The following is a 22,735-nucleotide window of genomic DNA, read 5'->3' as shown; positions in this document are numbered from 1 at the left end:
CCTATCTTGTCAAGGTGATGCATCACAGACTTCATTGCAAAACTCTGACAAACAGAGGAGAGTGCACCTCTCTCCCAGCTATAGCACAAGAATGCCTCTGGGGGTTTTGCTTGTGCTTCTCTGTTCTCTGTGTAAAACTCATGGTCTCTGTAAAGCTTCTGTCTGGTAACTCCCTTTTCTCCTCATTTCGTGTTTGAACTTGGAAAGAGGGGAAGGGAGGTGGAGAGATTTGTCTCTGTGAGATATCATAAGTCTTTCTTTTCAACCTCTAGTATTCTGTGTTATAGAAAAATGATATATTAGCCCAAATTTTGACAGGCTTCTGCCAGTGGGAAATATCCCTTAAAGTGTTGAAGATCTATGTTTCGTGTTTACCCTTCAGTTCTGTGTGTTCAGAGGGCCAGACAAGTTCAAGCCTGCCAAGACCTGTGCATTTGGCTTGGCTCTGTGTTTCCCAGCCTTTGCCTGTGGGCTCTGTGATAAACACATCCCGCCTCCTGTGTTGGATGGGGTTGCCATTAGAGTGAGTTGGAGTCACTTAGTAAATATGAAAAGTGCTGGAGCTTAGCTTCCATGTTTCCATGGCAATCCCCAGAACAAGTACAACATCACCAAAATTACTCTGTGGCTTTCCTTTTTTAGTTGCAGTGATTTGGTTGCATACTTGTGTTTTCCGCTCTTGATTTGTACAGAAAACATAAACGCTGCCCACACTCACCAGTGCTTCAGCTTCAAGGTCCCTGCCTGAAGCACCTGCAAAATTCAGTCCCACACAGCTACCTCTCTCTGTTCTGGATGAAGAAAATTTGATTGCGTATTATTCTCTTCTATTTTGATTTGGTGTGTGACCATTCATAGGGCTTTGGCGTGCAGAATGCATGAACTATACAGTGGAAAAGTATGGTGACCTCTGACCTCTCAGGTCATTTTAATAGACACTGTGTGGCCAGATAGCCTATGCCTACCCTTGAGAAGTTTATGTCATTAATAGTAAGTCTGTATCTTCTGTTAGTGCTTTAAAATATATTTTCATAAAAGCATCCAGCATAGTCTTGCCACATGTTTACAATTGACAATTTATTTCTCCATTTCCTCATTCCCTTGCTCCTACTTTTGGTGACTAATATGCAAAGAGGCATTCACTGACAACAAATTTGAGGAAGGCCAGCCTTCTCACCTACTCCAGCCAGCTTTGCGCACCCCTGAGAGCTGCATTCTTTCTGTTTTTGTCATTCACATAGTCCTCTGTGATCCTGTTGGTTTGACTGGTTGCTGTACTCCTTTGAAGTCCCCTAGCATATAATCCGTTTTCCTCCAGCAACTAGATATCCCCATTCTAGCTTCTGATGGGGCTGCCAGAGTGGGCCTGTCATCCTGGACTCAGATGTTTAGTTCCCTTATGTGAAGGGGTGTCTCCTTTTCATTGGAGGAAGTCTTCTAGTCTGCTTTTTGTCTCAGAAGCAAGTATTCCTTTGCCCACAGGGGGAGGGTTCCCTGTCTTAAGTGACATTACTGAGTCATTTTTCCTTTATTTCTTAATTTATTCCAAATGCTTTAGAGTTTGTCTTGGTGCAGTTTGCCGTAACCATTGAAACGTTCAGTTTGCTTTTGATTTTACTCCCCGATGCTCTCTCTGGAATAATCTTGACATTCCTATCCACCTTCCTACTTGCCCTCAATCAAGACTGTCAGCATAGCAGAAAAACTTCTACCCAGAGGTTTTCAGTCTTCTCTTCTGGGCTCTTGGGGTACTCAGGCTTATCCCTTCTGCTGGTGTCTACTCCATTTTCTCCGTGCTCACTACTGTACAAGGCAGGAATTCATTTTCTTATTGGCGGTATTAAGTCCCTGCTCACTGCCCCTGGTAGTCAGCCTATTTCAGTCCTCCTCTCCACCCTTCCCTACTTCCCTCCCCTTCCCTTCCCTTACTACTGAGCCACCTCTCCAGCCCCCAAAGGAAAGTGTTTAATGCTCTCATTTCTTTATTGCCCCAAAGAGACCTGAATTCAAATGTTCATCTAGAAATGAATATATCAGCAATTACAGTCTGTCCCTTTGCAATATAGCATGCCTTCATACATGAAGGCTCCAGAAGAATTAACCTATTGATTTCTGACAAATGAAATAATGGCCAGCAACACCAGTTTGCTGTAACCAGTGAGTCTGGGATGAGGGGAGAATGGACATTCTGGGTCTGTAACATGTTGCTCCACCAGTGGTACCCATGCCATTTAGCTGCATCAACCCCCAGATCTTCCAGTTTTTGCTTCCAAGGTTTTTAAGATGAGAAGAAACAGAAAGTTCTTCTCTTTGAGCAGTATTTCAATGTTTATAAAACACATTCCAGCATATGATCCCACTTGATCCTCATGACGACTCATGAGCTGTACAGGGCAGTTCTCATTCTTCCCATTTCATAGATTCATCTAGACTCTGAGGTCAGAGCCTGGAGCAAGATAGCTCAGGGGTTATGAGCTCCAGCTGCTTTCATAGAGAACCCAGGTTCAATTCCCAGTATACACATAGCTGCATACAACTGTCTGCAACTCTAGTTCCAGGAATCCACTAGGGCATGCAGGTGGTACATAGGCATACATACAGGCAAAACACCCATACATATAAAACAAAAATAAAAAAATTCTTGAACTGAAAAAAAATTTAAGGATACGTGGGATATCCCTTAGGTCACATTGCCAGGCAGATGCTAACTCTTGGAGGAACTTTGGGTTCTCTACTAGTGATTTCTAAATATGAATACAGTAGCTTAGACCATGAGGATCAAGTTGTCTCTGCAGCTCTTACACCTCTCTTTATTAAAGAATTAACTTGAAATTAAGTCTCCAGTGTATCACTCCAGAGGCAGACAGATGTTTCTAGGGTGTGGGTTGAGTTCTAAGGAAATTAATGGCCAAATTGATAGTCTGTGGTGATGAGCTATGGGTTCAGAGGTATGGCATGGCCTAAGCACTTAGGGCATTGTTAGAGGCAGGGGTTTTAGAAGAAACTTTGGTTGATCACAAACTGTCTGTGAGGTCCTCTCTGTGTCCTTACCATCAGTGATTCCAAGAAGGCATAAGTTAGGTGAAGTCATATGATAAGGCTGTCATAAGAAAAGAACCTGGGTCATATGAAATGTGTAGGGTATACATCCCTTCAACATGAGGAAAGACTGCTTTTACTCATGGAGCTACCTCACTATCCCCACTCCCATTGCCACTCTTAAATCTTGTCCTTTCCCAAGTCCCATTTTTATTGTTTGGTTGACTTGTTTGTTTCTGAAACAGTCTTACTCCAATAGCCCAAGTTAGCAATGAACTAATCCTCCTGCCTCCACCTTCTGAATATTAAAGATTCAGGCATACTGTATTCATGCTACTGTGCCTGGCTCTTCTGTGCTTTTTCAAAGCTTCAGCTATTTCAATTTAGACTCCTTATTTGTAAATTTTTCTATGTGTGGGAGCAGCCTATCCCCATTCTATTAACATTTGTATGGACCTTTTTGTTGTTTCTTTTCTTCAGAGGAGCAAAGGAACAGCATCATCAACTCCAGTTTGGAATCAGTCTCCTCAAGTGCAAACAGCATCCTTAATTCTAGCAGCAGCCTGCAGCCCAATATGAACTCCAGTGACCCAAACCTGGATGTAGTCAAACCTACTCGGCCCAACTCACTGTAAGTATGAAAGCCGATGTCTGCTTCCCATTGGCTCTGATCATCCATTCTGCCAGAATTTCTCTGGCTCAACCTGACTTTGGGTCATTGTTCCATGAACATGATCACATCCTTCTCCTTGAACTTGGAACTTGGCTGGTTTGTTGTGGATTTTTCTTTAGCATCATCACCGTCAAGGAGTGTGTTAGCATACTGCTTCTTAGCCTTGATCTGTGATGTATTGTGCTGCTGAGATGGCTTTGGTGATGGCTGTTGCCTGTGCTGGTTACTAGGCAATGTTCAATGCTACTTCTGTGTCTGCTTCCATAAGGAGAACACTTGGTGTAGAGTAGATCTTTACATCTTCCCGTTATCAAACCTTCGTGAAACCATGACCTCTCAGTAAAGACTGTAAAAGGAAAAGAGCCATTTCATTTTTTGTTCCATTTGGGACTTTGAGCACTTGTAGCCAAGATAAAGTATTGGGGCTAGTTGTCCAGTCCTCACAAGAAACTATTCAACAAGGGCCAGAAAGTTCTCTCTTGTGACTTCAACACACACTGCTCAGCATGGTCTTTGACACCCCCACCCCTACCCCACCCCCGCCACCACCCCTGCCCCCTGTTGCAAATGTGTCAGCAACGATCTTCACAGAAAGAATGTAAGCTCTGACCAGAGCAGCTGGACGCTCAACCACCAGCTGTACAAGAGTTGGGAAACAGTTGACTTCACTTTTCTCTAGTGAAAACAGATTGAGGCTCAGCCCTAGGCTATCTGTAGGCAGTTGTTTCTCTTGGTGAGATACCAACTTAAGGATAATTTGGGACAGCAGCACTTTTTTTTTTTTTTTTTTTTTTTTGTCCCTCTGCATGCTGTTGTGTGAGAGCATCCTAAGGTCCCCCTCCATTTTACATATTTGTCATCCACAAAGTGGACCTGATGTTTGTATTAGAATCAACTAAGGGTTATTAAATGCTTAAGAAGAAAAGCAACTCCAAAACTGACTTAAAAGTGTTTATAAAGGAAATGTAATGACAGGATGAGGTGAAATCTAAAACTAAGCAAGGTAGCTCCTTGGTTGCTGGCAGCTTTAAACCATAGCATCGGGAAGTTGAATTGCTGGCCTGCTATCTGGTGCATAGTGTGTTTGCTCACTAAGAAGTGGACCAGCACCTTTAGAGTGTAGAGTAGTTAAATTTCTCCAGCTTGTGGGCACAGTGTCGCCTCTGGTTCTCCATAGCTGACTTGCCCTTGGAGTCTTCTAGCTTTGCTGCACCTGCTTCCCTAGTCAATCAGCCCCTCCTCCCACTCCCAACTGCTACACCTGTCCCCTTTTATACCTCCTGCTCTACTCCTCCTTGGGTCTCTCATCTTCTTTTGATTTAAGTCAGTGAACTACATATGTTACAGCTGTTCCTTGCTCAGCATGGGAAAAGTTGAATTTCTATCCTAGGTTGCTTAATACTCTTGATTTTACCAACCAATACCAACCAGTGGTCTTTAATCTTTGCTATTAGCAGCTGGTAGCTTGGGCCCCTGAATCATCACTGAGCACAGTGTGTACCAAGAGATTGTTTAGCAGCTAAATGCAAAAAGATATATGTTGTTTAAGCTGGGCCTGGAAGAGGGGCTTTGGGATATTTTTAAGGGTATCCATAAATGATCTGGGCTTTCATTATTTATTGGGATCTTTTAGCCTGATTCATGAAAGCTAGGGGTTTTCTGCCTGATTCAGATTCAGGACTTTTCTAGGGAATGGAGGGAGGGTGACATCAGGAATAGATGTACCTATTTGTCTTTGGAAGAGACTGGAGCAGAACTCTAGTTCTATTTCCCATAAAACTGCTGCCTCCAGGCTAAGTGAGTCACTGGACAATTCTTATGGATCTGGAGGTTAGGGAAGACAGATGCTTTGGAACTGCTAACAAAGTGCCTGCTTTTGCTCATCCCTGTGTGAAGGCCATGCCAAAGTCCCTAGGAAATCTGCAGCAGGTTCATGGGCCATTTCCTAAGCCCAAAGCATGTTCTTGATTCCTGCCTTTCCAGCTTTTCCTGCCTAGAATTTTCCTGAATGGACCACATATGGAAATTTAGCAGTCCTGACAGACATCACTGCTCTCCTTGAGTGAATTGGTTCTCAGAGTGTCTGTCAGCATACCATGCAGTGGTATTTGGGCCGGGTCAGAACCCAGTCTTTCACTTCCCTCATCTTTGTCATTTTGAGATGTTTCGAAACATTTGGTGCTATGGAAACAAAAAATGTGGCCAGAGTGGGGGTGGAAGATTATCATTACCTTTGCCTATTAATTAGGTCTATTATGAGGATCAAGTCGCTAGGAAACTACCTGTTCTTTTTAGTTCACTCATTCTTTCCCCCTGTTTTTCATTGCACACTGGTTGATCATCATGACTATGTAAAAATCAAAAGAAACGTGTTTGTTATTCATGACGCGTTGTTACTCTCAGTTCTCTCCTTCGTAAGTTAGAACTCACAGCACCAGATCTGAGAGTAAGTACCTTCACCCACTGAGCCATTTCTTGGGCTCCAGTTTACATCATTTTATTGTTGAATGATGAGAGTTCATGAGTCAGAGATACTACACATTTTATCCGTTACCATCTACTGCCAGATAACCTCTTTGCTTCCAAGTTTTGGCAATTATGAATGAAGCTGCTTAAGAATCCCCATGGATGTTTGTGTTTTCAGCTAACTTGGTGAAACACCAAGAAGCCTGACTTCAGTCATATGATAAGATATATTTACTTTTGTAAGGAACACAAATTTTCTTCCCAAGTGACCATGCTACTCTGCATACATACCAGCAACAAGTGGAAGCTGCTCCCATTGCCATCTTCACCAACATCCCTTGTTCTGGGATGTTGGCTGTGTCGATGAGTACACAGTATCTTTTCTTTGGTTTTCATCTCCCTGTGACATATGATGGAAACATTTTTCCATTTGCTTATTTGCTATCTGAACATTCACAATTGGTTAGGTATCTGTTCAGATTTCTTGCCCACATTTTAACTGTGTTTAATGTTTATTTATCCTTGAGTTTTACAAGATCTTTGTGTATCTTGGATACTGGTCCTTTATCAGATACATGTTTTATAAATATTTCTTTTTCCTAGTCTGTAACTTATTTCTTTGTGTTCTTGGCTTTATTTTTTATAAGTTTTCATTTAAAGGACATCGTAACAATGTTTTCTTTCACAACTCCACCTTTGGTGCCCCATTGGAAAAGTCATCATCACAGCCGAGGCCATCTAGATTTTAAGTTGTGTAGCTTAGCGTTTTATATTCAGAGCTACAATTCTCTTGTAGTTAATGCAGGTGAAAGTAGAAGATCTGTGTCTAGATTAATATTTTGTCTTTACTATCTATGTCCAGAATGAAGTCTGGGTTTTTGTGTAGAGATTCTCTGTTTCAAAGGTTGGCTAAATGCCTTCACCAACCCTGTAGTTCTCCCACAGCACACCTGTCAGTAGGCTGTGTTAATCTATGTCGGATTATCTGGACTTCCTTGTCCCATCCACCCAGAGCTTCCCCAACACCCAACTAGCTCACAGTTTGTCTACCTCACTCTTCTCACTGCTTTCATCTCATATATGTGACCAGATATTCCGTTAACATTGTCTCTGAACACACCTATAAGCAGCAAATCCCATTCAGCTCTGCCCCATGCCACTGTCTACCGTTCTTTGCCAAAGTGTGAATTCAGGGAGGGCAAGAACTCTGCTCTTCTGGTTTACCCTAAGCAACTTTACAGAGGTCTGGGCACAAAATAGGATTCAACAAGATTTGCTGACATTTGCAAACGTTATCAACTGCCCTTTGGTCTTCAGGAGAAGCCTGGCTACTGCAGGAAGCTGGGTGAGGAATTGCCCAAGATTGATACACAGAAAAGCCTTGTCCTAGCATGGGTAGAATGGTGGCAACTCTGACTTTGATGTCCAATGTAGCTTTATGCTCAGACCAACCACAGGGCTTCAATATTCTAAGAGAACTAGTTGTCCTTACATGCATATGTATTTACAAAAGCTCACTAAGTAAATAAACAAATAAATAAATAAATAAATAAATAAATAAATATTATTGTTCAGCTAAAGAAACTAGTCTGGAAAGACTTCAACAGTGTGATACGAACTTCATGGCTTACTGAAAAATGAAAAACTCTGTATTCTGTAATAAAGATTAGTGGTTGCCAAGGATACAGGGAGCGGGATGAGAGGATAAAGATTTAGGGTCAAGACATTTTCAGGATACTGAATCTATTCGATATATCACTTTACTGGTGGATACAAAATACCTTGTGTTTTTCAAAATCAGTAAACCCTATAGGACACAAAGAGTAAGTCCAAACAAACTAGAGGGGTTAGTTAATAATACTGTATCAGTATTGCTTCATCAATCAGAATAAGCATACTAAACCAAGATATTAATAACTGGAAACTAAGGAGTAAGGGAGAGGAGAAGGCACATGGACACTCTTGTGATTTTTAGAGACTTCTCTAAAATAGAAATGCATTAACAAACACTTTTAAAAAGTACATTTTCCGTTTCTTTTCCAAAGGAAGAAGACTGGCTGCATGGAACCCATGTTAAGCCTGACAGGAGATGGCATTCAGTCTCTCCAGTCTCAGAATTGTCCTGCTCCACTCCTCATCCCTCTATCTGTAGGCCTACAATAGATTAAATGAGGTCAGGATCTTTGCTGCCATCCTTAAAAGCTAAGTCCCCAGAATCTGCCTATCCTTCATCCTTGGTCAGGTGACCCATAGGATGTGGTAAAATTGACTTAGAATGACTTCCAAGCCCTGGCCAAAATGCCTTGAAGCTTCCTACATCATGCTCCTGGGACCTAGCTATTATGTACAGCCATGGGTCTAACCTTGAGCATGATAGCTTATTACAGAAAGAAGCCTGGTGACTTAGCCAACCCCAACCCCTGTCCACCAGTGATTTGTATACAGCCACATGAATTAGTCCAGGTAAGATCTACAGAAAAGCTGCTCATAGGTTTGTGATGAGTCATGTGTCATGGTTGTTTTAAACCATTAAGTTTAAGAGTGGTTTAGTAACAGCACCATTAACTAACATAGGCCTGTGGTTTTATGGCTCGAGTGTTGTGTGGAGCTGAGCTACCTGGGTCAGTTAAAAATGTGTGGAAATATTCCAGCTTGTAGCAGGGTGCTGTGCAGAGAGAAGAATCTCAGATTTTAGAATCTTTTAAAGAAAGGAAGGTTCTCATAATGAAATTCTAAGAAATTAAGAAACAAAATAAAATCTGGGGCTAATGGTTGAGGCCAACAAAAAGGATGCCTCAGTTATTAACATGGAAAGTGAGAATCCTTAGGTTTTCATTCTGGCACAAACATAATTGGCCCAAAATGCCAAGCCATAGCCATGAACATGCCCACTCCCAATCCTGGAAGCTTGTGGAAAAATGGGAAGTACATCTCTAAGAATGGAAGCTGTTCAGTAGATGCTTAAGGATGGCCTCTAAAGACTCCTCTTTCCACAATGATCATGAAAGTTGGTATCTTTCCAATGCCTATAAGAAGATAGTGGTATTTTTAAAGGGAAATAAACAAATATTTAGTAAAAAGTAAGCGGGATCCCTAGCACGGACATTGCATACCACATTAATGCCATCAAGTTAGAAACTCCTAAGCATATGCTTTCTTCAGACTTGTTGGATGGAGGGAGAATGTTAAGGTTGAAAGAGGCCTGCAGAATGGTTACACCAATGGCAGAGGCTGGCCTTGGCATTCTGGCTGTTTAAGTGGTCCTTACCCCCCCCAAAAAAAAAGTATCTCACAGACCAGCAATCTCACATATAAGATGAATTTTCTCATCCTTTCATCTTAACACAAGGACACATATGCATTTCCTCATTATTTTCACTCACCTAAAAGATGTGTGCATGCTAAATGCTTGCAGATTCTGACAGAGTCAGCTGGCCTCATGTACTAGAGAACCAGCAAACTGTAGGCCAGCAGGCTCTGGAGAGGATACATGCACCCTGCTTCTAGAGTGGTTTCTCTGAAGCACTCTAGGCTTTCTTGCATTTGGTTCAGTTGCTCTCTGATGAGATGTGGAGGAAGCATGCTCTGGACACTTTGATTGTATTGGTTTGGCCAACGTACATGCAGCCAGCATCAGTTGAATACCTACTGTGGGCAGGTGTTCTGAGTCATGAAAATACATTCATTTACAAACACGGACAGAAAGAGCAGCAGGGTGCACTGAGCATGCAGCAGGGCATCAGCTCAATACCAGCACACCCCTTCCCCCAAATAAAAAGGAAGCAGGGTGGTTCCTGCTTATGCAGATTGTATGTTCTTGTAGAGACAGGAAAAGAGTAAATGAGTTCTGTGAAGAAAACCCAGAGAGAGTAAAAGAGACATATTTAAAGGACAAGAGAAAAATGATTTTGTCTCTCCCTGAGTTTCTGCATCTGCAAGGTAAGGTCATTTTATCCCCACAGAAAGGTGGCATGAACATCCCCATATTCTCACTTGAACAATGCTGTTGTTAGTACTATCCTGGAGCCCACCTTGCCTCTGCATACAGTCTGTTCTCTGTTCCCTCAGTCCTGACATACACTTTAATTTTGTGGAGAAATGCCCCCCACTATTTTTCTCACTTTCCCCCATCAACTCCCTGTTTAGAATCTAATCTTGCAGGGAGTGGCTGACCCACCTTAACCCAAGCCCTTCTTGTGTAGGCCTTCAAATCTAATGGGCTACCTGATGCATAGCTGTTATTAGTTGAGACCAAGTGATTCACAAAATGAATAATAAGCATTAGACAAGTGTTTTTCAATGGCATTTTTAAAAAGAATTTTACCCTCAATGTTGTATGCCTAGGTGGTTATAACAGAATGTACAATTGGGACTTTCTCCAATTGTCATTACTAGCCACATTTTTGATTGGGGGCTTTGGAAAGATGGCTTTTCCTCCAGATAGACTGGCCTTCTATAGAGAAAGATCTCACTGGTAGATTGAAGATTCTGTCACTCACCTACCTGTAGTCAGGGAAGGTCTCCCTACACTTATGCCTGCAAACATGGGGGAATCGTTTGTACATAGAGAAGCCTTTTCCTGGTGACTCCAACTTATTCCCTGCTGTATCTGGGACATATCTGAAACTTTTCTCTGCTTCCTTGAGCTCCTGGGGCTGTAGAGGCTACAACCCCTTAAGTGACTGGTCATACTGTCTTGACGTGGCTAGAGAATATTACTGGTGTGACCTCCTGTCTTTTCCCAAGTTATCTTTTCTCCTGTTTGCTTTTTCCATTTTCCTACACAAGATCTCACTCACTAATTGGAAGCCCCACTGGGCTTCCCTTGTTTAGGGTGGGGCTTCCTGCCTAGTTGAACCATCTGAATTTTATTGGATCAATATGTTTGGTTATTAGCTAGTCATCATTTCTATAATATAAAAACTACTCGAGGCAGCCATCACACTTTGGTGACCCAGCAGAGTTTCTTTCCCATGTACCAGGGCAGTTAGCAACATTTGGATCCCTATAGCCTGTCAGCAGAGGAGTGCTGGAGGCAGGTGGGCATCCACCCAGTGCTCCACCACATCCCTGTTTTTCAGGAATATGGGAATCACAATGAAAAAGTGCCTCACCTCACAGATATTTTCTTCCCCTCTTTACAAACTAAAATGTATAAAGTGTCCATCTGAGTCTTTTCTGTACACTTACTAATCTTATTCAGTCATCTAAAAGAATTCCCCAAATTTGCCTTGACAGTACAGTGCATGCTTCAAGCCTCGGGCTTTTAATTAAGGGTCTGAATGAATAGATTTCATTCTGAGTTAGCTGTCCTTGGATGCCTTCTGGCACCCTATTTTATAGGCGTGTGGGTGTTAGGCATCTTTAGTATGAACTTTTGGGTAGGTTCTTTAGGGAAGGGGATTTGTCCTGGTTTTCAGTACCCCTGATGGGACCTTAAAGGAAGCCTGCAGTGTAATTTTTCTCACTTGGGGTTAATTTGGAAACATTATTTATAATCTTTATATATTATATTATATATTATATTATTTTATAATTAAGGGTCTGAATGAATGGATTTCATAAGTAGATTCAGAGTTTACCTTGGGTGGACTAAATTACATTAAAGTGCATTTTTGAGAAATTTAGTGAATCTGGGGGGCAGATACTTCTGTGGATAGATAAACAGTCCCAGGGTTGTTTTCAGTTACTTCCCTATGTTAATGATCTAGAAAACTCTGCAGATCTTCCAGAGGCTTTGTTTGGTGTGGGTCTCCTGGGACAGTCTTAGTTTGATGCAGAGGTTAGATGTATGGTTCTGGGTCATCATCCTGAGCACCCATCAGGAGCCCGTTAGATAGATTAGACAAATTCTCACTCTCTCTCACACATACACCCTAGATCATCCAGATCAAATACTCTGCTGAAGATATCCAGCAGTCTCTGCTTTACCAAACCTTACAAGTAACTCCGACTTTGCTTAAATCTGAGAACCACCAGGTGCAGTGGCAGAAGGCATGAGGCTGGTGGACTTCCATGAGGATAAAATCATGATTTTGCTCATTGCAAAGCTCTTGGAACTGAGCCTGAATCGTCCCGCCACTGGTTCATTGCCTGTGCAGGAGTGGCAGTAACGACACTGTGCAGAGCCTTGCACTGGCTGAAGTCAGTACACCTTGTGTAGTAGAGGAAAGGCAGGGGTGCATTCAGGGGGACACTGCTGAGTCACCAGTGCAGCATTTTCAGTGCAGCCCAGCCAAACAGTCTCAAATGCATGCCTCTTGATCGTTAAAGAGTGTGGATGGCTCTTAGGCTAGCTGGTTCTTTTCATTGACCATTCATTGTGTGTGATATGGAATGATAAAGATGCTAGTATTGGCAGAACAGTTCTCACAGCATACAGTACTAAAAAGGGTAGATCCTAGTGAACATGGACAGAAGGTCTGAGAATCAGTGTTTTCCAAACTGCAGGAAAGGGTAGAGAATGGAGGGATTGAATAGCTTCTGCCTGGAGAAGTCAAGCCTTGGCTCTGCTATTTCCTGACTGTAAAGTTGGGCAGGTTATTTACCCGTTCTGACCTAAACCTTGTCTGTGAACCTTTGGCCAGGCATGGTGGCACAGGCCTTCCATCCCAGCACTGGGGAGGCAACAACAGGTAGATCCCTGGGAAGTTCAAGGCCAATTTAGTCTACTTGGTGAGTTCCAGGACAGCCAAAGCTGCATAGAGAGTCCCTGTCTCACAAAAGCAAACAAGCAAACAATATCTACCTTCAAGGTGGATGAGGTAATGGGATAAGGCTATTATAACAGTGGGCTCCATGGTTCTAAGTAAGGAATCAATAAATATCAGTTGCTGGTATAATTCATATGCCAGACAGTGAGATACAAGGGGTAGCATCTGTAGCAATCCAGTGGTCCCAGAGCATATCACCTAGTGACATTGTACATTGTAGTTGTCTTAATTTGTATAATTATACTCATCATGTCCCCACAACAGAAATATCACTTACTGGTTCATTTCTCGGAACATGTCCATGTTGATAAGCAATATATGAATTCTTGGTTTTGTTATTTTGATTTTCTGAGACAGGCTATCCTGCTTCTCAGGCTGACGTTAAATTCTCTTATCTCTGGAGCTGTAAACATCTTCATCCTCCTGCTCCCACTTCCCGAGTGCTAGGATTGCAAGCATGCAGCACCACTGCTGGCCTGACACATGACTTTTTAACCTCATCCTTTGCCTTTGCCAAAACACTTCAGGTGCTATTTGTTCAGTAGTGGCAGATGCACGCTCTGTGCTCTTGTTTTTGTTTTCAATCAGATGTAGCACAAAACAGCCCAGATTAAAGGTGTTGAAAGAACTTTAAAGTGAAATCAAATATCCAAAGCTAGATTAAATACAAATAATAGCATCCAATGGAACCCGTTGAAGCACTCCTTATAGCAAGATAGGCTTCAAGGTGTTTGTACAAAGTCAGTCAACAGATGTATGTGTTTTCCTGGAGGAGCCTTGTCAAACCACCTACCATGTTGTTTCTCTGGGTGGAGCCAACTGGAACTACACTAATTAGGTTAGAAACTAATTGTGGTCTCAAGTCTTCACCAGGGAATAATTTAGCCTCAGGAATTCCTCTGCAGCTTCTGACTCCATGTTAACTTAACTGCCATTATGGCAAAAAGCAAAACAATTTGTGAAGAAAAATCATTCTGAGATGTGGGCACTCAGTCATTGACTTGTTAGCTTTTCTTCTGGTGCCTACTGACTTCCTTCACAAGGAAGCAGTGTGCTGCTCACAGACACTGCCTCTATAATATCCCAAATACTCTTTGCAAGCTGAAGACAGTGGGTGGCTCTATGGGACAGTGTCAGAAATGCTCAGAAGGGTAAAATGGCTGCATTATATGCTACTCTGTTGCTTCTATTTGACATGTCTTCAGGGGGGAAGGGATGATGCTGTCCACAGAGCAATAAAGGTATAGATGTCTATACAAGGCAATGTTTGTGGTCCTAAAAAGAGACATTGACTTAATTAAAACATCACAAGTCTAAGAGGGTTTCATTATAATGGTGTTAGTGCAGGAGAGTCACATAAGACTGTACAGAGCATAAGGCCTCGAGACCACTAACAAGTCACCAAGCTGAGGCTAAAGGGACATGCATGGAAAATGGTACCTGTGATGGCTGATACTGATCATCAACTTGACAGAATCTAAAGTCACCTAGAAGACATGCATCTGGGTACTATCTGTAGGATATTATATAGTTTAGGTTAAATGAAATGGGAAGATCTACCCTATATGTGGGAGAGGTCATCCTATGGGCTGGGATCTGGATTAGATGAAAAGGAGAAAGTGAGTTTAGCATTATTTCCCACCATTCTCTGCTTCCTTACTTGGATGCAATAGCACCAGCTACCTCAAGCTCCTTCCTCCATGTCTTCCCTGCCACAACAAACTGTATAATCAAACTGTGAGCCTGAATAAACCAGCTTTCCCTCTCTCCCTCCTCCCTTCTCTCCCTTCCTCCATCCCACCCTCCCTCCATTGCTTTTATCACTTCAGCGAGTCAAATAGCTAATATAGTAACAGAACCCAGAGGTGGGAAAAGTTTGAGTGAGAACTGTGAAAGGAGCAGAAACCTATATTAAGAGTCAAAGCGAAAAGGAAGTGACTTCAAGGAACTGGGATTCATGCTTGGGCTATAAGTCCTCTCCTGATAGTTTTCCAGGTATCCTTACTGGTAAACTCAGGAAACCAGAAGGTGCAGAAGCTCTGCTTCTGAGGTCTATGCTGGCTGCTCCCAGAAAAGCGAGCAGGATGGAGAATTTATCAAGTGGTGCCTCTTGCCATCCAGCACAGTTGTGCCAACAGCCTAATGCCCACCAATGAAAAATGGCAGTGCATCAAAGGGTACAGGAGTAGCTGGTGCAGAACAGGGAGTCAGTGCTTTGTGTCCTGGAACCCATCAGAAGCGTACTCAGTGCAGAGGTATACTCAGTGAGAATTGGGTACACCATAAGATAGCTGTAACTCACCAGCCATCCCTCTTAGCAGCTTCAGTTATTTGGTCCATTAACTGATCTGGGTGGAATTAAGTGGTTTTGATATACAGCTATATTTGAAAACAATTCATGTGCATTATGTAACACTACTTAGGCAAGAATCCATGGGTATAGACATAAACAGGTATGTGTACATGTCAGAAATTTTTCTGGGAAGATAGAGGGGAATGAACCTGTCTGGTTGCCTCAGAAGGAAGCAGATGGGTGGAAAGTTTATGGTGGAAAGAACATTTATTTCAACACCACCCTTACATAGTGAACATTTTTTTTTTACATGTGTTGCATTTTTGGTCAAAAACTCAGTTAAAAAAAGATGAACTGAGTTTTGAAATCACCTTTTATTCGTTCGCTTAAACCTTTGGAGTGTGTCATTGTGAGAAGTGATTCTGTTTCTACCTTTAAACTGTGAGCCGTGAGAGGAGTTGAACAACTCTTCCTATACCAAGAAGGCATTGCTCTAAGGGTTATAAATGACATGCAGCCCATTGGTTCATTCTTCCAGTGGCCATGTGATTCTTCTCTTTACTTGTTCAGGGTTCCTGGTTGGTAAGCAGTGGCTAGAAACAGCACAGGAAGCCTGTTATGGAGAAAACTGAGTGCTCTCTCGGGTAGTTAAGTAGAGTGGATTCAGTTACACTTCTGCTTTAAGACTACTTCAGAGTTCATGCTAAAACTGGGAAGCTGTAAATTAGAAAAGTAAAAGGTATATTTCACCATGGCAGCTATTCATGAAGTCCCTCCCAAGGCCTAGCCAACACTTCTTGATGGAAGTAGTTCAATTATCTTGAGCTATATATAGCACTTTCACCTGATCTGCCATTCCCCATCTGTATCTATCCCATTTCCCTTAAAAAGCTCCATTTTAAAGTTGAATATATAATGGAAAAAGCCTTCACTCCTGACCTTTATGGAGACACCTTAGAGTTACTCAATAATAGTCAGCAGTTGCCCTGGTAACCTCAGGCACACTGCTCAAATAACCTGTATTCATCACCATTCCCTGCCTTCAGCGCAATGAGATCACCTGCTTAGTGTTAATGGAAAGAGGACATTTTAGTAAGTTTTTAACCCTCTCAGCTTCTCTTATAAGAAGAGAAGTGATAGTGTTTGTTATTACTCACTAGATGGTTCTTGTTTTGTTTCTTTCATAACTAAGGCACGGAAATCAAATGTAAAGCATCCTAGTTTTTGAGCAAATTGGAAAGTCCTGTTCATTCTGTTTTGTTCAGGAGTGAACTCACAAGCTGAGGTTTGATTAGGTGGAACTTGGAGGGTAAAATGTAGAATGGACATGACAAGTCTTTTCTCATGAAAGATCACTGAAATGATAAGTAAGGCCCATAACTTGTATACTTTGACTTTAAAGACCTAGCTAGAAAGTTGGCAAAGGCAAAATTGGAGCAGGAGAGAGTTCTCTTCAGATGAGCAGGTAGGCTGCACATCTCAGAATCCTGTAGCATTCAGATGTTGTGCTTCATACTGCAGACTTCAGAGTGGGAACTCCATGTGCTTCTGAGGGAGAAACAGTCCCTGCACCCTCAGCTGCACAATCCTCTTTCCCAGTTTTCTTTGACCCTTTGTGTGAAAATGGAATTAGAAAAGATATGTCTTTAGTCATCCCATGATAGCACTCTCGTTATTCTGTTGTCAGAGTGAAAATGAATTAGCAGAAGGTCATGAATCCAGTCAGAACCATGGGAATCCTAGAGACAATACTCACTAAAGGCAAGATCCACATGTTAGTGACTGATGTGGTCATCAAAGACAGCATTAGACCCCATACTGACTGTCCCCATGGAAGTCTTCAGACATTCTCTCTCTCTCTCTCTCTCTCTCTCTCTCTCTCTCTCTCTCTCTCTCTCTCATACACACACACACACACACACACACACACACACACACACACACACACACACACACACACACACCAGCACAACAGTTGCTTTCCTTTCTCTGTTTATATCTCCATAGAATACTTATTTTCATCTTGTTTTGCCCTGTGGAAGAAAGAGCCACCAGTGGGGTATTTGCTATTGTGGTTACTGCATTCTGGAGCATTCACTAAGCACTCACTAATCCAGAATCTACTTACTGCACCCTGGAACACTCACTAATCCAGAATCTTCCAGGTCTGACACATAGTCTTTTCCCAGTAGATTAGACACTTACTCAGACCCTGTTGCCGAGTCACTGTTCCAGACTCTGTGGAAGAAGCTAACTTACACTGTCTACTTAGATCCCTATTGCCCAGATGTGAAGACCAGACCCACAAACATGACAGCACACTTCTGTAACTCAGTGAGATGAGCAGCTTCATCATTTACACAAAAATCCCTTATGTTGAATGAAGCGTCTTTACAGCTGTACATTGTGTGTGCAGGGTTTCCAGCCCTCTCCTATCTGCTTTTATGTTTGTTTTCCTTGTGTGCTTTAGTCTACCTTGCTTCAAAACGAGGAGAAAAGTTCTAATTTATGACTCACACAACTCTCTTAGCCTGTTCACTAAGAGGCTTCCTACGTCTCAGAATCTGCCAATTGTCCAGAACCAGCTTGGAAAAGATCAGACATTGGCTTTATAATGTCTCCCATATTTCTAATACACTCAAACTTATTTTTTTGCATAAGAGTGATGTAGAAAAAAAAGAAAGTATCAAAAAGAATTGGAAACTGGAATCTGCCATTGGAATAGAGGAAATATTTAATGCCTGTTCCTATTAACATTTCCACAGGCATACTTACACACTTATACTGTTTTCTTCCTTCCAAGTAGCAATTTATTGATATTTGTAGTGGTAAAAATCTGTAAGAGTTATAAAGCCCTACACCAAGCATCCTGTTAAATTGACATCTACTTCAGTCTGCGGCATTGCTTTCTGACCTGTAGAAGGGAAAGTTTGGCAAGTCACATGCTATGCCAGTAAACAGGAGCTTCACCACTGCATTGCATTCGATACCTACTTCACTGTGTGAGGCTAGAGGTTTTCTTCTCATCTTGGTCCATAAGGAAATTCTCAATTCAATTTCCTCTTCTTCACGAGCCAGTTTTGAGGGTCTACCTTGAGTTTCAGCATGAATCCATTAGATTCTGTGCCCACAGCAACTACCTTCATACAGGGTTAGGGTGAAACTAACTCTCCTTGCTGTTTTTCTTTGCATACTTGACTGTTTCAGGTTCTTCTTCCGATTCTAGGAATGTCAGCTCCTGGAGCTTCTTCATTTCAACTGTGTACCAATTCTAGGGGCAACACAAAGGGAGGCTTAGTAAAACCAGCATTGAATCAATCCTTCAAACACAGCCAGCTCTGAACCAGAGCAGAGACTTGTTTAGCCGTGACCTGAATGCTCCTGTTGCAATGGTCTGAGCCAGCTTTCCACTGTATGCCCTGGGTTTTTCGTTTGCCTTATACAAGCAAATTCATAGCGTAAACCACTAAACTTGGCATGACTCATGAAGGATTAGATCTCTGTATGCAAAAACATTCAGAGAAACCTAAGACCCTCATCTAGGATCTGAATATGTAATTGGTGCACTGGCCCCCAAACAGGAGAGCAGTGTGATTTCGCGCAGACTCCCTTTTGTTTGTTGTAGAGCCATATGCTTTGCTCTACTCTGGAGTCATGTAGAAACATAGCAGTTTGAAGTAAATAAGAAAAAGAGACACAATCTCTGTTCAGTTAAGCTAACCTGTGTTTTGCTGCCTAAGAAGATGATAGCCTCATTTCTCTATGAAGATTGTTTTCCTAAGCACCACTGTGGAGCTGAACTGGTTCCACCTAGCAGCCAAGAGACGAAAGGTGTCTTGGCAAAGCTGGGGGTCCAATCAGGACCCCAGAGAGCCCTGTTCAGGTACTGCAGAACAGAACATATTAGTTGAGGTTTTGGGTAGTACAGTGAGGCAGGTTGTTCAGCTCAGCCTGGGAAAAATTTGGAGGAACAGAAATACCTAAAAGAAGGCTTTATGGGATTTTGTATATGTGGTACAGGAGGTGAACCTTCTTCCATGTCACCTCATGAAGTACTCAGTAAAAAATGATTCCTTGAGACTGAGGGGCACAATTTTGTTGGTCAAACCTGGTGGGAATTGAGTTCAGAATCCAATACCCACATAAAAACCCAGACACAGTGGCTTACAACCTTAGTGCTGATAAGGTGGAGGCAGGTAAATCACTGGGGCTTGCTGGCCAGCCAGCCTAGCTTACTTAGAGGGCTCTCAGTCCCCAGTGATAACCTTTCTCTCAGGAAACAAAATGGACACAGGTGCTGAGGACACACACACACACACACACACACACACACACACACACACACACACACACACACACACACACACACACACACACGAAGGAAAAAGTGACTCCTTGTTGCTCAGTCTTTCACAGTATTGAGAGCTTGGGTTCTAGGCTTTGTTGCTCACCATTAGCTTTGAAGGGGCGGGTTACATGGACTCTGAATGCTTCATCTCTTCAGTAGAATTGAAGATATCATCTGCTTCATAAGGTCATTGTAAGGTTTAAATGGAAAGTTTAAAGTAAACGATTCTAGCACAAATGTGCTCAATAAAGGTTACTCGACAAAATTTTGGTCACAGTGACTCTTCTAACAATGAGTCATTGATTTGTCTTTGTAGGATTTACTAAAATGATGAGTCCTGCTTCATGATGGAGGCCATCTCTCAAGAGCTAGTAACAACCTCCATCAACATGACTAGACCAATCCCAGTTAGACATCTGGCCATTCACACTTAAACTCTCTGTATAGCCAGGACATCCACAATTCCTTCAGATCTTTAGTCCTGTTGGATATCTGTAGGTCATAGTCGAAGGGGGCATGGTTAGGCAGCTCAAACCAGGAATGCAGGAAGAGCTGTGTAGAACAGAAACTCCAGGGAGGTAGGGCCACTGGAAGGAAGGAAGGGACTGGAAGTTACTTGGTATATCAGTCCTCTTGGCATACAGATGCTTATGCCTGGTACCTGTCACTGGCTTCCTCTCCCATTCTGTGTGTCTACCCTTTGCCCTGTAGCTCTGCTTTCTCAGAATTTTGTATTGCTGGGCCCCTGTGTGGCTGCAGTGCTAACCATAGCTTCACTCTCCTTCAAATTCTATCCAAAATCTCCAGTGAATGGCCTGCTTCCTGAGAAAAGAATCTTGTTGTTTGAGCTCAGTTTTCTACTGAGCCATGTCACTGGCTGGTGGCCCATCTGTGGTCCAGTGGTTTTGAGGCAGGAGAGTTGACACTTTAGTGGCCTGATGAGGCCTGGGCTACTAAACTGGTCAGTAGTGTCTGAGGTAGTGCAGAGGCTGAGGAAGATAACTTATTATCTCATAGCTGTAATTTGGCTCTGGATCTTTCCATCATCCAGTGTTTTGGAAGTCCTACTCACACTACAGGAGTAAGTGGCACTCAAGAGTGGAAGGGTAATTGCTAATGAAGCACATTTCAGAAAAACTTTCTAAAATGCCATTAAAATCAGCAATAATACAGAACCCAGAAAAAGTGCAAAGGCCCTCTTTACCCAGCAGCTCCTTTGATCACACTTATATGACTCAACAAGGCAGAAGTTGATTTTATAATGTCCATCCCTCCTCATTTCATATATTGTGCTTTGAAAAGCAGAAAAATATGTGTTAACATCTTAGGAAGTTTTCCTTTGGTTTTAAGAACAGTGATAACTTTAATCATTAAATTTTATTTGTAGAGTTACATGATGAAGAACCTTCTTCTTCTTTGATGTAAGTTTTATTCAGAATTATTTAGGATGTAGAAACCTGAATTGACACGTGACTAAGCAAAATCAACCATAATATTTCCATGTTGTTATTTGATTTTAAACTGGGGCTGCAGCAACAGTCTGTCTTGCCTTCCAGCAAGGTGAACAACCACAGTACCTACTGCCTAGGACCATTGCTGTATGCCCAGTGTGCTAAGAACAAAAAGCAGGAGACAGTGGGAGCATAACTAGGAGAGAAGGCTTTCTTGAGCCCTCCTGGATTTGGGTGAGGGCACATACATGTGCATTCATGTGTGTATGTGTATATACACATATGTGTGTGTGTGTGTGTGTGCGCGCGCGCACATGTGTACACAGAAGTCAAAGGACAACTGGTTAGGCTAGTCCTTGAGCACTTTGCATGTTTTGTTTACGACAGTTTCTGTAATTGGTGGTGTAGGACAGGCTGTCTGACCTGTGAGTTTCCATGGGTCTGTCTGTCTCTATGCGGCAGTAGCATTGGGATGACAGGCCATGTGTGGCTGATGATGCTGGGATATGAAGGTGAGTCCTCAACATATCAAGGATATCCATTTACTGACCAAGCTGTGTCCTTAGTCCAGTTCTTGGTTATTTGAGACATGGTCTTGCTATAATCTTAATTGGCCTAGAATTTTCCATTTAGATCAGGATGGCTTTGAATTTGTGGTATTCTTCCTATGTGTACTTTGCAAAGTGTGAGATTGTGCTGTGTCACCACACCCAGCTAACACCTTTTTCTAGTTAAAGGAGTTTGGTCTTCTGTTTTCATAGTGTCAATGTAGCTTTAGTTTCTCTTTTCTTCTCATATATTTGAATGCTTTAAAAATTGCATGATATATGTAAAAGCTAATTGAAACTCAAATATGTGATGAATCCAAGGTGTTTCAGAGAGTGCTCACCTGTGCATGCAAATTTGATTTCATCTTTAGTAAGTAGTAAAGTTATATGCTTGCCCCCCCCAAAAAAATAAGTGGCACACTGGAAGACAAATGTCACACAGTTTCAATTTTTGTGTAACCTAGAAATGATGGACTTATGGGAACAGAGAGCAGAATTGTGGCTATTAGGCTTCAATGTGGGTCTTTTAACAATGGGGAAACAATTGGTTTAAGGATATAAAACTGCAGTTGGACAAGAGGCATGGACTCTGTGATGTCTTGAGGTCTACTAAGAGCATGATAAATATGGTTGATAACAATATGCTATACTTTAAAAGTTGTGAGATAGTATACTTTAAGTGTTCTCAAAACAAAAATGATGAATATATGTGATAACATGTTAATTGGTTTAATTTAGCCATGCCATTATGAACATACTGTATTGTGTATCATAATCATGCATGACTTTATTTATGAGCTAAATAAATGAATGGAAAAAAATTGCATGATGCCAGAGGTCAAACCCAGGCCCTCATATAAGGTAGACAAGTGCTTACCACTAAGGTGTACCCACCGCCAAGCTTGAGTTTTTTCTTTCAGTCTTTACATATGTAAGTGCATTGAAGACATCCTTCATTTTACTATGCTTCACTTTGTTGAGATTTGCAGATAGTGTGGTTGCTTTTTATGCTTGTTTGTTTTTTAAGAAACTCAAGGTTTGTGGCAACCCTGTTCACAAGTCTATCAACACCATTTCCTAGCAGCTCAAATGATGATTAGCTTTCTATTCCATAACAAAGAAATTCTTAACTAAGATATGTGATGTTCATGCACAATACTGTTACACGTTTAATAAGCTGCAATGTAGTATAAACATACATTTT

At 41.9% G+C, this 22,735-nt stretch overlaps 1 protein-coding gene across 1 annotated transcript in view; it reads left to right on the top strand.

Moving 5' to 3' along the window:
• Arhgap26 (Rho GTPase activating protein 26) overlaps positions 1-22,735 on the top strand; it is a 271,702-nt gene that overhangs the window by 192,615 nt on the left and 56,352 nt on the right. The window contains exon 20 of the mRNA XM_035438736.1: positions 3,520-3,670. Within this exon, the coding sequence (XP_035294627.1) occupies positions 3,520-3,670 (151 nt within the window). The remainder of the gene's footprint in view (positions 1-3,519; positions 3,671-22,735) is intronic.

This window comes from Cricetulus griseus, chromosome 2 (genome assembly GCF_003668045.3).
Source record: "Cricetulus griseus strain 17A/GY chromosome 2, alternate assembly CriGri-PICRH-1.0, whole genome shotgun sequence".
NCBI lineage: Eukaryota > Metazoa > Chordata > Mammalia > Rodentia > Cricetidae > Cricetulus > Cricetulus griseus.
Note: the sequence above shows the minus strand (reverse complement) of the source record. Positions and strands in the feature narration are given on the sequence as shown.